Source organism: Nycticebus coucang, chromosome 12, assembly GCF_027406575.1.
Source record: "Nycticebus coucang isolate mNycCou1 chromosome 12, mNycCou1.pri, whole genome shotgun sequence".
In the NCBI taxonomy this organism is placed as follows: domain Eukaryota; kingdom Metazoa; phylum Chordata; class Mammalia; order Primates; family Lorisidae; genus Nycticebus; species Nycticebus coucang.
This window is the reverse complement of record NC_069791.1, coordinates 83,353,167-83,369,215: the sequence shown is the minus strand read 5'-3', so window position 1 is coordinate 83,369,215 and position 16,049 is coordinate 83,353,167. Positions and strand designations below refer to the sequence as shown.

Sequence of the window (16,049 nt, the reverse complement as noted above, 5' to 3'; positions counted from 1 at the left end):
CAGAATCATAATCTGTTTTAACAAGCTGTTCCAATGATTCTTATCCATGCTGTAGTTTAAGAAGCAAGATATATCATTTCCCTTTTAGAAGATAAAAAAATTAAGGCTCAGAGAAAATCTAGGCCCAGACCTCCATTTTGTCCATGCCCAAGGTTGCAGTGATTCAAATCCAGGATCTGGTTCCAAGGACCAGGTTCTTTTTAACCCAAACATGGCTACCCATAAGGTCTTGGTCAAGCATACACAGTCACTCTTGTTTTGAGAATGACAATAGTTACTTGAAAATTTTAAAGTGCCTTGTGGTTAAGAAAAAAATACTGAAGTTGTGTCCCTAAAAACATTTTCCTCATTAATGTTGAATACACAGCTCAATAAATTCAAGATTGATTTTAAGAAATATCAGTTTGCATAATATACTCAAAACAGACTTTTCATTCTAGTCTTATCATTTAAGTATTTCTTCAACTATTTTCACCAGTATCAAATTATTATTTATGTTGTCCACAGTGGACAGGGCTGTAAGACAGAGAAAATAGGAAGAACAGAGTTCTCACTAAACCAATTTTCATTGTACATATGGTTTCTCTACTTACATCGTTTGTTCACATAGGTAAAGATACCTGTAAAATATTTTTTATAGTTAATAAGCCCAAATGGACCAGTAGGAGATAAAAAGTTTCAAATGTCCAACTTAAACTGTAAGGCTACTCTGGTTTAAGAATGGTCTCTGGAGAGAGGGGTTACAGGTTCCAAGTCTCCATTCTGACTCACATTACAACATGACAATGACTTAAGATCAATTAGGGAGAGCCACTTACATCATCATCCAGAGTCTCATCATCTAGCTCCTCCAACTGGGCCTGGTTATATCTGAACTGGATACGATTCAGCACCTCTGTGAGCAAGAGGACCAGGGCATCTTCATACCTATGTGTCAGGGAGAAATCCAACATCAGTAAAAAGAGGCTTTTAGACCAGGTTTCAAAAAGGCCTCCTGCAATATAAATGAAATGGTATCCATGTTGGAGTACCACCAATTAGCAGCATCTAATTCCTGGTCCTTAGTTTATGGGGAGGTATGTGTGCGTGTAACAGCAGCAGCCAAGCACCATATACCTTCTTGAAGGATTAATATCCTTCTTTGTTTCTAGTACCGATTTTTACTTTAAAGACTATTTTGTCTAACATCAGCATAACTATACCAGCTTCCTTTTGGTTACTTATTGTATGGAATATCTTTTTCCATCCATTTACTTTTTTTTGTTGTTGTTGTTGTTGTTGCAGTTTGGCCAGGGCTGGTTTGAACCCACCACCCTCGGTATATGGGGCCGGCGCCCTACTCACTGAGCCACAGGCGCCGCCCACCATCCATTTACTTTTAATCTATTTGTATCTGAATCTAAGTCTTTTGTAGAAAACAAAGTTGGATCATGGTTTCTTAAATCCATTCTTTGCCTTTTAACAGAAGAATCTAATCCACTACATTTAATGTTTTACTGATAAAAGATTTCTGCCATTTCTGTCTTATATTCCTCAATTCCTCCATTTCACCTTCTTTGTGTTAAACTGGTATTTTGTAGCATGGCATTTTCAATGCTTTGTCATTTCTTTTACTATTTATTTTTAAGTTATCTTAGTAGTTGTCTTGGGGATTATATGCACTACATACGAATGTCACTTAGTTCAATGATTCAATGTTTTTTTTTTTCTTTTGAGACAGAGTCTCAGTATGTTGACCTCAGTAGAGCCGTGGCATCATAGCTCACAGCAATCTCAAACTCCTAGGCTCAAAAGATCCTCTTGCTTCAGTCTCCCAAGTAGCTGGGACTACAGGTGCCCGCCACAACACCCAGCTAGTTTTTAGAGACAGAGGTCTTACTCTAGCTCAGGCTGGTCTCGAACTCCTCACTTCCAGCAATCCACCCATCTTGGCATCCCAGAGTACGAGTACTAGGATTATAGGGTTAAGCCACTGGGCCCGACCCCACCAGTGGTTTTTAAGTCTGCTCCACCCAACCCCAACAACCTAATCATTAGTCAATTTTAAGAACACTTAGAAACTATAAGAAGAAATGAAAAAGTCTGGGGAAATCTTGACCCTTCTAGCTGGATCTAAGAATAATTTCTCAAAGAAAATACTTAAGAGCCCTAGGTTTAGATATTTCCTACACGTGGTAAGAACCTAACTCAGAAGATAAGAAGTTATTTGCAACAGTTGCTACCACAAGGACCAAAAAATCACTCATTTTCAAGAACAAATCATGTTGCATAGATGCTCATCTGTCCTGAAATGCTTCTAAGACAAGTTAAGGGACTGCTCCCACACATTAAGCAAAGCACCCATATTAGTTATAAGCTCTCAGCACCAATCTACGTGCCATACTTGGGTGTGCTGAGGCTGAGACTACAAAAGGCAAATTTCTCTCCACCCTGTTAGGTTCTCTCAACAAGGATGCTGGAGGAAGACTAGAAGGCAGAAGGAGGGGCAATGGGACTTCGCTCTTCCTGTGGGCTTGCTGTCCTGGCACTTCTGCCCCAGCAGTAACAACCTGGCAGCAGCAAATGGCTCTAGCTTCCAGCTTTATCCCATTTTCCCAGAACCAATACCGTGCACCCTCAGAGGTGCCAGCAGCTCTCCTCAAAGGATCCCAGCTCCATGGCGCCCATCCTCTGAGTTCCCGAAGCAGATGGGTGGAGGAAATCTGAGCCCAGCAAATGGATAGAGAAGATCTGAGCCCCCTCCCTTCAGAGATCTGAGTCTAGGCTGCACATGGCCCCACCCCCCAAATTGTCTGGATTTTTATAACCCCAATCTCTTTCCTTTGTACCCTAGCCTTATGGGTGGAGCTGCTTCCTGTAGTTATCATGTGTGTTTTCTCAGTGTTTCCTTTTTGTTTTTCTAGCTCTCTAAAACCCATTTCATTAATTTCTTTTTTTTTTTTTCTTTTTTTTGCAGTTTTTGGCTGGGGCCAGGTTTGAACTCACCACCTCCAGTATATGGAGCCAGCACCCTACTCCTTTGAGCCACAGGAGCTGCCCCCATTTCATTGATTTCTTACAATAAATTCTCTGTTAATAAGTTTAGTTTCTGTTTTCCTGATGGGACCCTAATACAATATCCGATCTAATAAGGTGAATACTGGACTACAAGATAACCAAAGCAAAGGTATCTAATGTCAAGACCAAACACAGTCCACCTAATCTAAGAGCTACAATCCCTAACATGAGACTGTGGAGACAGCCTTAGACTCACCACTTACCAATACTCCTGGACTCTCCTGTTTCAGAGCCTGGTGGGTGTAAGAGCTCATTTCTTAACTGTAGACAGAGATATTGGCTACCAACCTCACTTCCAACAACACTGTTTACAAATGACATAATAACCTAACAAACGACCATCCTAAACTAGACTGGCAACTGAGCATGGCTTGGAAAAGAATGCTGGTAGGAAATATTACTAACAAAATTGGCAACATCTATGGGGGAAATCACCCAATAAAGTCAAAATTCCGCCTCAGGAGACTTCACAAAAAGCAAGATCAAACGTATTCCCTATTTTTTCAGGATATGACTCCTAAAGATACAGAAATTTCATGCTATAAATTGCTGACAGATCAAAACATTTTTACAGTTTTGCTCTGAAAGAAAACCCACTTCACACCGGAAAGTAGACAAGAAGATGGATGAATTCTGTCATCAATAAATTGCCTTGCTGAATGGAAAGAAAACTTAAGAGATTATGGATGCAAAGGTTAACCCTAAATTACATCTAAAATCTTAACTGGCAATAAAATAAATAAACAAAATTTAAAAATACTTAAAAAATTAAACCCAGGCAGGAATCAGGCTAACATAACATATATATAACTGACCTCCCAAAGTATTGGCAGGAGCTGGGAACACACATGGATATGTCAGAAACTGACCTGTCCAAGAACCCATCGTCCCCTTCTTAGTGAGAGAACATTAGCACTGAAACCAACGGAAAGACTACATTTCCCAGCTTTCCTTCTGGTCAGTCACTAAAAGAAGTCACTGGGTGGGTCTTGGGAAAATTTTTTTAGCCCAAGCTATCCCACTTCTCATTTCTGTTGCCTAAATTGAGGGTGTGATGTCTGCCCCATCATCCAGCATCCACCTTTGACTATAAGGTGGCAGTGGAGAGGAAGGCCATGCCTAACGCTGGTAGGACAAATGGGTAAAAGAGTCTAAAAATTATCTGACAAAGAACAAAGAAACACTATTTCTCAAGGGAAAAGACAATCAAGAGATGCCAACCTCAAGATGCCTTTAAAGCAGCTACTGTTACATCCTCCATGACAGTGTTCAGATGGGAGGTTACAGACTGGTTACAGACCTAACTGCCATTTATAGAACACTCCATCCAACAACACCACAATACACATTTTTTCCCCCAAGTGTACAATAAACAATCTTCAAGAAGACTGGGTCATAAAACAAACATAAAAAATGTAAAAGAACTAAAATCACACGAACTATGTTTGCAGATCATAATAAAATTAACTAGAAAATAACAAAAAGACATATGGAAAACTCCCCAAACGTTGGGAAATTAAACAACAAAGAGGAAATCTGAAACAAATATTTGAAATCAACTGAAAAAACTTATTAAAATTTGATGAAAAAAGTTAACGTAGTTCTTAGAAGGAAACTTGTAACATTAAATGCTTGTACACACAATGGAGATAAGTTCTGAAAGTGAAATGAAATTATACATGTTCAGGCAACTAAATAGTCGATGCTCAATAAATGTATTATGAATAAAGAACTTAATAAAAAAAACACACAGGCAATTACTAGACAAAACACCAAGTCAGATAACTCCAAAGGTTTGAAGCAGAATTCTGGGTAGTTTTTTCAACTCAATGAAGTAAGACCCCATTCACTTACTCTTTGGGGCAGTGGACAAAATGAATTTCTCTTAGCAGGAGTTAGCTACTGGAATTCTGATCTAAACCTAGTTAACACCTTTTATTAACTGCATCAAAAAAATCATGTGTAACAGTAGCATTTGCTCTTTATTAAACAGAATAACCCACTCCAGTTTTTGTTTTTTTTTTGTAGAGACAGAGTCTTACTTTATGGCCCTCGGTAGAGTGCCATGGCCTCACACAGCTCACAGCAACCTCCGAATAACCCACTCCAAAGAGCAATCATTTTTCTCATGCCCACCCACATTTGTTTACAGCCTCATCTAATGTCACCCAGAATTACTATGCTGGCCTATGGCCAGCACTTGCCAGTATTCTCATGACAAAGGGGTTCACAGGACATGACTCAATGCCTTTAGGTTGCTTCACACACTCATACATTTCTTCATCTTCCTATAAAAATAAGTTTCTACACAGGTGACTTGCCTTACATTGTTGAGCACAAAAAGAAAGAAGTGAGAGAGAAAGAGAATACTGGTTTGTTCCACTTTCTCAAGGACATGTGAGGAAGGCACAACCATCCTCAAGTACAAATGATGAAAAGGAAACGGAAATTTGGGTCCTTCCATACCACCCCTCTAAATGGCAATCAGGACAATCTCCAGGAGTATCCGACCTATAGCCACTGGGTCACATAGTGATTTTGTAAAGGTGTTGTTTTTTTTTTCCTTTTTGGCTTATCTGTGGTGTTGGATATCACAAAAAGTATGCAAAGACTTTTGTTTTGATTTTGCTAATCAGCTTTCATTGGTGTTTGTGTATTTAATGTGTGGCCTAAGACAACTTATTCTTCCAATGTGCAGGAGAGAAAAAAAGAGGTTGAACACCACTGATTCTACCCCATCAGCAATTTTGCTCAGGAGGAAATGTAAAAACATTTATCCCATGAAGACTAGGACTCAAGTTCTCTCAAGTCCTTGCCAATTCTGATCAAGAAACTCTAGAGTAAGGAACATGCAGAACTCTCAATTTCTAAGCTCCTAAGACCAAAAATAAATCCGTGTACATTTGTGCTTCTAAATTTGTAGCCTACAATGCTTACCACTTTGTTGTGATGAATGATGCAAAACCTTTAAACCACAAGGGACAGGAACTGAGTGCTGCCTTTGTGACTTAACCACACCTACGATTCTCACTTAAGACACCAAGAAAACACTTCTGACTACTTCCTGCAAGAACAGTTGCTTCTGAAATTCTGGCTTAAGTCACAAATGTGATTCCAAAATCACTCATCTTCCCTCTATATTTTATCAATTGAAAGATGTGTGATTACATTAGCATGCTCTTAGTTAGGTGAAGGTGGTAATCACCAGTAGCCCATGCTCTTCATCAGCTGTTCCTGCAAAACACTGTATCTCAGCTCTATCAGTCTCTAATAACCTAGAACAGTTATTGCCAAACTCAAAATCTTCATTTAAAAGATTTTGTGCACACATTTGTAAAAATGAATAATGTAAGGGTGACAGAAAAAAATAGAAGCTAAAGTTCAGATATTTTCTTTGTGCACTCCAGGGGAATACACCCTTCCTTCTAGCCTGCTGTCCTAGACAAGAGGGTGTCAGATAGGACAAGTAGTTCCCCAGACATTATTTATTCTTTTTTTTTTTTTTTTTTTGAGACAGAGCCACAAGCTGTCGCCCTGGGTAGAGTGCTATGGCATCACAGCTCACAGCAACCTCCAACTCCTGGGCTCAAGCAAGTCTCATGCCTCCACCTCCCAAGTAGCTGGGACTACAGGCGCCCACCACATCGCCCGGCTATTTCTTGGTTGTAGCCATCATTGTTGTTTGGTGGGCCCAGGCTGGATTCGAACCCGCCAGCTCAGGTGTATGTGGCTGGCGCCTTAAGAGCCACTTGAGCCACAGGCACCGAGCCGACATTATTTATTCTTTAATATCATAAAACAAGACAAGCTTTCATGGTTTGTAGTTGTTGTTTTTTAAAAGCATAAAAGTACTATTTAGGCTGCACGCAGTGGCTCATGCCTGCAATCCTAACACTCTGGGAGGCAGAGGCAGGAGGATTGTTGAGGCCAGCAGTTCAAGACCAGCTTGAACAACACAGCAAGACTATATCTCTACAAAAAGTACAAAAATTATCTGGGCATGGTGGTGTGCTCCTGTAGCTTCTGGGGAGGCTATACCAGAAATATCCCTTGATCTTAGGAGTTTGAGATTACAGTATGATCATGCAAATGTACTTCAGCCTGGTCAACAAAGTGAGATCTCATCTTCTTTTTTTTTTTTTAAGTGTACATGTATGTTTAAAGAAAAAGTCAAAAAAATTAGAAAGCCTCATTTAGGATGATAATCAAATGATCAATGAGAAAATTCTTGCGTATAAAATGCTTAGCCAGAACCACTGACAACCTTCACATCAGATGGCAGATGGCTGGGTAGGAAAGCTGATACTTAAGGGTGTGCCTGAGGCTTTTAGACCATCCAGGATCCCTGTCACCTAACTCCATGGTCACTGCCATAGTCAAATGGCAGTAATATCACCCGTGACTTAGTTTTATTGTTGTCATTACCGCAACCATTCCCTGAGTGCCTAATACATCTAGATACCGTGCTACCAGGTATTTTATATACATGATTTCCTACTATCCTTAAAAAGAGGTATTGGTATGTCTATCTCACAAGAGGAAATGTAATCAGCCTATAACTTGACCAAAAGTAATGCTGCTACCACAAAGCAGAAAATTCCTCTACTCCTGCTAGCATAAGGATTGGCACAAGTGTATATTTAATACTAATGATGTGCTAGTGTATATTTTCTCAATGGAACCGTATTTTTCATATCTCTCGTTTGAACTGTGCTTTTGAAAGTATTTACATATTAATCATTTCCTCAGTTTATTTTCTCAACTAACCTGAGAGATATGAAGAAATAGCTACCCCTAAATATAGAAAAATTAGGCACAGTCCCAGAACCATATGACGTGCCTGTTCAACACACAAGAAAGAGATTTTAGCAAAAGTACCTTTTCTTTGAAGAATCACATTCAAAAACCAATTACTTTAAAGTTGGCAACATCACCAAAAACAGGATCTACTACTCTGTACTAAGGTTTCTGATGCATGAATGCACTACCCATAACCACATATGACCTGATACTGCAGTGATTTGGAAGCTGTTCTGCAATCACGAAACCTAATGTCGGGAAAGAAATAATAAATGTTTAAATTTGGAATACAAATATTCTGTTTAGAATTTTAAAAACTCATAAAACCTCAGCAATAAAAAGGGTTTTAGAGGTCCGTCTAACCTCTCTTTTCAAGCAGAGGAGTTTCTCCTCTCCACCTCCCTGTATGTGGCACATGTTTGGGGAAGGAGTATTAACTAACTCCACTATCAATCACTGGTACCATTTACTGAGCATTTACAATATGTCACACATTCAAAATATATTAGCAGCGCCTGTGGCTCAAAGGAGTGGGGCACCGGCCCCATATGCCGGAGGTGGCAGGTTCAAACCCAGCCCCGGCCATAACTACAAAGAAAAAAAAGAAAAAGTAAATACATTAGTTGATTCTTTTTTTTTTCTGAAACAGAGTCTCACTTGTTAGAGAGCTGTGGCCTCATGCCTCACAGCAACATCAAACTCCTGGGCTCAAGTGATCCTCTTGTCTCAGCCTCCCGAGCAGCTGGGACTATAGGTGCCTGGTTATTTTTTCAGAGATGAGGTCTCACTTTTGCTCAGGCTGGTCTCAAACTCCTGAGCTCAAGCAGTTCACCCATCTCAGCCTCCCAGAGTGTTAGGATTACAGGTGTGAGCCACCCTGCCCAGCCCTTGATTATTTCATTAATGTCTTAACAACTCTCATCAACATCCCCATTTTATAAACAAGGAAACAGAAGCTTCCAGGGGCAAAATAACTTTCCCAATTAGGAACTACAAAACCAGGATTCCAACCTAGGTCTGCCTGATTCCCATCATGGCTTCCACACTACAGAACCTCCCTCATCCACCGGACAGGTCTTGCACACAATGACCACCTAATCTGAAATTGTTCTTATAAATACTGTGCAAAAAAGAAAAAGAGCTTTAACCAGGCCAGGCACGATGGCTCACACCTATAATCCTAGCACTCCAGGAAGCTGAGGTAAGGGGACTGCTTGAACCCGGGAGGAGTTCCAGACCAGTCTAAATAAGAGTGAGAACCTGTCTCCACTAAAAGTAGAAAAAAACTACCTGGGTACGGTAGCGCATGCCTGCAATCCCAGCTACACGGTAGGCTGAGGCAAGAGGATGGCATGAACCCAAGAGTTTGAGATTACTGTGAGCTACAATGATACCAGGGCACTCTACCCAGGGCAACAGAGTGAGATTCAGTCTCTTGACACCTGTGGCTCAAGCGGCTAAGGCACCAGCCACATACACCTGAGCTGCCAGATTTGAATCCAGCCTGGGCCCACCAAACAACAACGACAGCTGCAACCAAAAAATAGCTGGGCGTTGTGGCAGGCGCCTATAGTCTCAGCCACTTGGGAGGCTGAGGCAAGGGAATCACTTAAGGGCAGTGCCTTTGGCTCAAAGGAGTAGGGTACAGGCCCCATATGCCAGAGGGGGTGGGTTCAAACCCAGCCCTGGCCTGAAACTGCAAAAAAAAAAAAAAAAAGAGAGAGAGAGAGAATCGCTCAAGCCCAGGAGTTGGAGGTTTCTGTGAGCTGTGCTGCCATAGCATTCTACCCAGGGCAACAGCTTAAGGCTCTGTCAAAAAAAATAAAAATAAAAAAACAATAACCAAATAGTAAAATAAATATGCAGGTACTCTTTTAGGTAAGTGTGATCAAGTAGAGCCACATCACCAAGTATGCAACATCATACCATAGTTAGACCCGTGCACTAGAAACCTAAGAATCAGAGTTAGTTTAATAGGACTACTCTGATTCTACAAGGTAAAATATTTTTTGCCTCCTTCCAAACTGCCTGTTCAGTATGTGATTGGAATGCAGCCACATACTGAAAATATGACAAGTATATTTCTGCTAAGAAAACAGCCATTTTTACTTTCCCCATATATGGATCCTGCTATTATTTCCCTGGCATACTGGCTTTTTTTTTTTTTTTTGAAACAGGGTCTTACTGGGCGGCGCCTGTGGCTCAAGGAGTAGGGCACCGGTCCCATATGCCAGAGGTGGCGGGTTCAAACCCAGCCCCAGCCAAAAAAAAAGAAACAGAGTCTTACTATGTTGCCCTCGGTAAAGTGCCGTGGCATCACAGCTCAGAGCAACCTCCAACTCTTAGGCGTAAGCGATTCTTTTGCCTCAGCCTCCCAAGTAGCTGGGACTACAGGCACCTGCCACAGTGCCCCGCTATTTCTTTGTACTTGTCATTGTTGTTTGGCAGGCCCAGGCTGGGTTCGAACCCGCCAGTCCCAGTGTATGTGGCCAGCGCCCTAGCTGCTGAGCTACCAGCACCAAGCCAGCATGCTGAATTTCCAACTTCCCCTTCTCATCTTCCCACTCAATGGCACTAAGATGATCATATTATATAGGGAATATACTTTCTTCCTGCGAGAAAGAAAAATGAGTTTGAGAAACATGGGATGGGGGGACAAACTTTGTGCTACTTTCTGTTTTTAAGAAATATAATGAAGAAAAACAGGCTCGGTGGCTCACACCTTAATCCTAGCACTCTGGGAGGCCAAGGCAGGTGGACTGTCCGAGCTCAGAAGTTTGAGACCAGCCTGAGCCAGAGTGAGACCCCATCTCTAAAAATAATTGGGCATTGTGGCAGGCGCCTATAGTCACAGGTACTGAGGAGGCTGAGGCAAGAGGACCACTTGAACCCAAGAATTTGAGGTTCGCTTGAACCCAAGAGTTTGAGGTTGCTGTGAGCTATGACACATGGCACTCTACTGAGGACAACAAAATGAAACTCTGTCTCAATAAATAAATTAATTAATTAAATATAATAAAAAGCAAAGAAGCAATTGTCTCTGGAGTGTGGGATTATGAATAACTTGGCTTATTTTTTCTCTATCTTTTCCTAGTTTTAAAAATAACACTTTTTTATGACAGATATTTACTAATTTATTTAGGAAATTTTCAAACACATACAAAAGGAGTAAGAACATAAAAGAACCCCAAGTTCTTATCAACCGCTTCAATACCTATTACCAAGACACAGCCAGCTGTTTCTTCCCTACACCAACCCACTTCCCATCTATCCCTCACTGGGTTATTTTGAAGTAAATCCCAGATGTCAAATCATTTTATTCAATAAATACTTCAGTACATGTCTCTAAAATAAGGGTCTTTTGAAAACAATTTTTTTTCATTTTTAAAAATTTAAAAAACAACACACCACACAAAAACATTATTGTACTTAAGAATTAATGTTACTTTTTAATCAGAAAAAATGTTTTAAGAAAATATTTAAAAGAAAAAAGAAAGTGTTCAATGGCATGTAAGCCTAACAGCTTATGTGACTCAGTTTCCTTGAAGTGTTTTAGCTGTATGGCTGCCCCTTTAAACCACAAGAATAACTGGTAAAAGTGACTATTTCTAGGGGCAGCGCCTGTGGCTCAAAGGAGTAGGGCGCTGGCCCCATATGCCGGAGGTGGTGGGTTCAAACCCAGCCCCGGCAAAACACTGCAAAAAAAAAAAAAAAAAGTGACTATTTCTAGTTATGTTTGTGGAATTTACCTGTTGAGAACTGCTTCCTTATCTCCAAGACGACTTTTAATTTTACTTGTCAGATAATCCAAAAAGAGTGTCCAGATATCCAAACAAGAGAAGTAACCTTCATGAGTAGGCTATGGTAAAAAAGAAATCCAGGCAATGAAATTATTTAATGCAACTATTCCTTAGAAATATACAGTGTTTGCTTCTATCAGAATAGTAAAACCATAAGCCTATGTTCCCTTAGTTTCCCACTAACCAAAACCAGTGCTTCTAGTCAGTGTTCACCATGGGGCACCGGAGAGCACATCATTAGGGAGACACTGTGTGGAACAAACTGAGTTATAAAATCAGCTAATTCAAATCTATTTTAGAGAAAAAGAAATTGAGATCCAGAGATGTAAGCCATTCCAAAGTCAGGGGTAGGAGCAGGTCCCTTTTCCTACAGCCAGTGTTCTTTCCACTGTGAATAATTAGAAAACCAAAAATAAGTTTTAGTGGCTCCACAGTTGACAGGTGCACCCACTGGAATGTAAGGATGGAACACAGTCTTCCTATGTAACAGACTGATAATGAGCTCATTAAGTCTGACCCTCAGGGCACTCTATTTGCAAAAGTAAGGGTGTTTAACAGGCTAAGAGCAACCTCTAACAAGAATGGGCCCAACAAAGTGAGGAGCACAAGTCTTTGTAGGATCCTAGTCCCCACAATCTGGCACTGACTACCTTTCTCAAGAGCTTTGAGAGTCTATTCTACGCAAAATGCAGGAACCATACTTTCCAACACCAAGTCCTTCCCACGCACACTCAGATTCAACGGTGGCCCCCAATCCCTGATATATTCACTCAAATTCTCACCACCTGTAACAACCCATTTGTTTTCCTAGTGACTGCCTCATTGATTCACATATTTGGTGGCAAGATCAGTTATGAAAAGAATTAATACTACCACCTTCTTCCTTCTTGGATCAGTGTTCTTCTATTTCTGATCCACAAGGAGATCCAGAAGTTTATACAGGCATATAAAGAATTTGCCAAAACATAACTAAAGATTGGGTTAAGTGGAGCATGGATTGGAGGTGGGCAAGAGTGAAGCAGGGAACCACACCAGGACACTGTCGAAATACAGCAGAACCTCGTAAGGCAGCAGTTCTCAACCTGTGGGTCATGACCCACAGGAACTATATTAAAGGCTTGCAGCATTAGGAAGGTTGACAAAAACTGTCTTAAGATGTCCACCCAGCAGCCTGTAACAAACTGGTCAACATACGGAGGTGATCAACATATGGAACTAGGCCTACTGTACTGATGCGTACGTGTGGTGCACGTCTAGTCTATGAAAATGAAGTCAACTTGAGGAAGTACTCAGTGGTGAGAGGAGGTCAACTATGGAAGTTCTACTGTATATAATCTACTGTATGTATCATCTTATATAATCTACTGTATATAATCTGTATACAGTTTGGGGGACAGTTACAGAATAGAACCAAAGGCCCCAATTTCAATCAAACTTTTTCTGTATTTTGCTTCTCTAACATAATAGTGGTTAAGAGTACAAACACTATGGATTTAAATGCTGGCTCCGCCACTTACTAATTGTATGACCCTGAGGAAGTTGCTCTTTGTGCCTCAGTATCTTAATCTATAAAATGGAGATAATTAAATAATAATAACACATACTTCATAGGACTGTTATGAAACTTAAACATGTTAATATACACAAACATAGTAAGCATTATGTAAATGTTCGGGAAATAAAATTAAGTTCTTTCTACTGAAAATAACAAGATAGACTTTTTCTCTGGAAGAGGACAGTTTTGGTGCTTTACCTGATGAAATGTATACTTGAACAAAAGTGTCAAAAACTCCACCACAGGGAACTGAGAATAGGACTCAATTCTTCTTAGATGAACACTCACAAAGAGCCGCAGAAAGTCTGTAAACTTCTCAATGTAACTAAAGGAGACAGACAACAGAAGGCACCAATAAGAAACCCAGCCACCTCTTTAGAAGAGAGCTTAAATTCAATCCAAATTCCACTCAGTACAGATCTATACAGATTTATAGTATGTTTTCAGTTAAAAAATATAAAGGCCTGCAACAATTACCTACAGGACAGGCAACCCTTCATTCCATTACCACCTGAAACATAGCAGAAAAGCAACTTTAATCCTCAGACACTGTCTACTAAGGCTTCTTATAAGCTAGTGCTCTTATATTTTCTAATTCATTAGTGTTATGACCCAATTAAAGTGAAAGGAAATGACGTTAAAAAGTTGATGGACAGGTCACTGTGTTATTTCTGGCAAGTCTAAAAGGCTTATTATCTTTGCTAGGAGGCTAAAATGAACTGCACTAAAGACACAAAAACAAAACTAGGCTATACAAAGGGCATAGCATCCAGGTAAAACATATTCAGGCTTGCAATCTATTGTTCATTTTTCCACCCCTCTGCCTCCTGTTGCTAATTAAACATAGCACACCCCAATCCACTCTAAAAGTGGTTCCAAATATAAGGATGTCTGTTTAGAGCTACATAAGCCTGATGGTTCCATTTTACAGACAAGGCCCAGAGAAATGAAGTGACCAGCCAAAAGTCACTCGGCCAGCTCATGGCAGAACAAGACTATCACCCACTCCCAATCCAGTGCTCTTTCTTTCACATCACAGTGAATACCCCTTTCATTTATATTCACAAAATAACTTCACAGAAGAGTATGGGTCACAGCTGCAAGGATAAGAGATTTTCATTATTAAATACACAGCACATCATCACTCTCACATTTCAGAAACTGTCATTTAAGCCCCTAAATACCAAAAGGTGATTAGAAAATGAGATGAATATATCTTCATAAATCACATTTCAGAGACAAACAAAAAACGTAAAGATAACACTAGGCCTTAACTAAAAATTAAATAATGGCTAAATGCAATTCTGAAACCCGTAACTGCAAAAAGCTATTTTTTTAAAGCAGAGGTAAGTGAAATAACAAAGGGGTAGAAGACGACTAATCCTCAGAAAAGCAAAATTGAGGCTACACACAGTGACACATGCCTATAATCCCAGCACTTTGAAAGGGTGAGGCAGGAGAAATGCTTGAGGCCAGGAGTTGGAGATCAGCCTGGGCAACATAGTGAAACCCCATCTCTACAAAAAAAAACCATTTTTTAAAAAATTAGCCAGGTATGGTGGTGCACACCAATAGTCCCAGCTACTCAGGAGGCTGAGGCAAGAGAAACACTTGAGCCCAGCAGTTCGAGGTTGCAGTGAGCTATAAACATGTTACTGCACTCTATCCTGGTGACAAAACAAGACCCTGTCTCTAAAAGAGAAATAAATAAAAACAAAAAAAGAAATAAAGAAGAAAGAAAGAAAAGCAAAATTGGCCCAGAAATAAAGTGCCCCATGTTGTTCCTGGAACCTACCTCCCTGCGGGTGGCCAACCTTCCTGTCGGACCATATGGCTGGCTCACATATATGAGAGTTTATTTGTAGCTTTGAAAAAAAATTTTGATAAGGAGAATGGCTGCCTCTATGGATCATGGGGCCATATACTTAAAAAATAGTAAGGCACTAAAATCAATTGTTTATAGAAATAGGAAAGTACACACAGATTTCTCCCTGACATCCTCAATCACTAAGATTCAAGAGTAGGAACTCCTCATTCATCAGTCAGCTCATGTACTATATTATACTTTCCCATGGACCTTCAAAGTGCTCAACCAGTTTACTGTTCTTGAGAAAGGTGCACTTCATGCTCTACCACCCATAAAAGAACAAAGAAAGAGAAGTCACGGGCAAAATACCAAGCAATCTCAATTCTACTTTAATCTGAAACCCAATTTTAAAAAATACAAACAAAATTGTTCAGCACCTAAAACTACAGATTTTATTTTACCTCATTTTCTTTCCCTTGCCCACCTTCTGGTACAGGTGCTAATGAACAGTAGGAAGTTAGGAAAAAAAGGCAATAGAGGAGAAGAAAAGATAAGGACCTGGTTAAGCAGTCCCTAAACAAATGGGAATGGATGGAGCTGTTTAGAGTTAGTGGTGAGAGACTCCAGAATCAGGAAGCAAGCACACAGCATTAGGTATGTCACCTTTCTGTTCCCAGGTACCTCTCAGCTTTCACAGGGCAATAGGAAGCATAGGATTAAAATATAAAACCAAAAGCACAGAAGTTACACATAACAAAACCAGCACACAGATAAACCACGGTATTTCTATACTATCTAGATGTGAGCCACAACAAAGTGTCTGTGACTATATTGTGCTTGAGTAAAAGACAAACCAACTGATACTACAAGCAGCTAGGTTTTAAAATTAACATATGAAGATAATACAGCCTTTCCTACTCAAAGCTAGAAAAGACATAAAAATGTGTGAATTTTGATAACTCTGAATTCATATGTAGAAAGCTATCACCAAGTAGTAATTTTAAAAACTACCATAGCAGATGAGTTCTTC

The 16,049-nt window shown here is 40.1% G+C and overlaps 1 protein-coding gene across 2 annotated transcripts in view; it reads right to left on the bottom strand.

The window, feature by feature from the left end:
* XPO6 (exportin 6) overlaps positions 1 to 16,049 on the bottom strand; it is a 107,852-nt gene that overhangs the window by 37,969 nt on the left and 53,834 nt on the right. For both annotated transcript variants that reach the window (XM_053554829.1, XM_053554831.1), the window contains exons 8-10: positions 13,411 to 13,537; positions 11,607 to 11,716; positions 819 to 927 (exon numbers count right to left, since the gene is read on the bottom strand). In XM_053554829.1, coding sequence (XP_053410804.1) covers positions 819 to 927; positions 11,607 to 11,716; positions 13,411 to 13,537 — 346 coding nt within the window. The remainder of the gene's footprint in view (positions 1 to 818; positions 928 to 11,606; positions 11,717 to 13,410; positions 13,538 to 16,049) is intronic.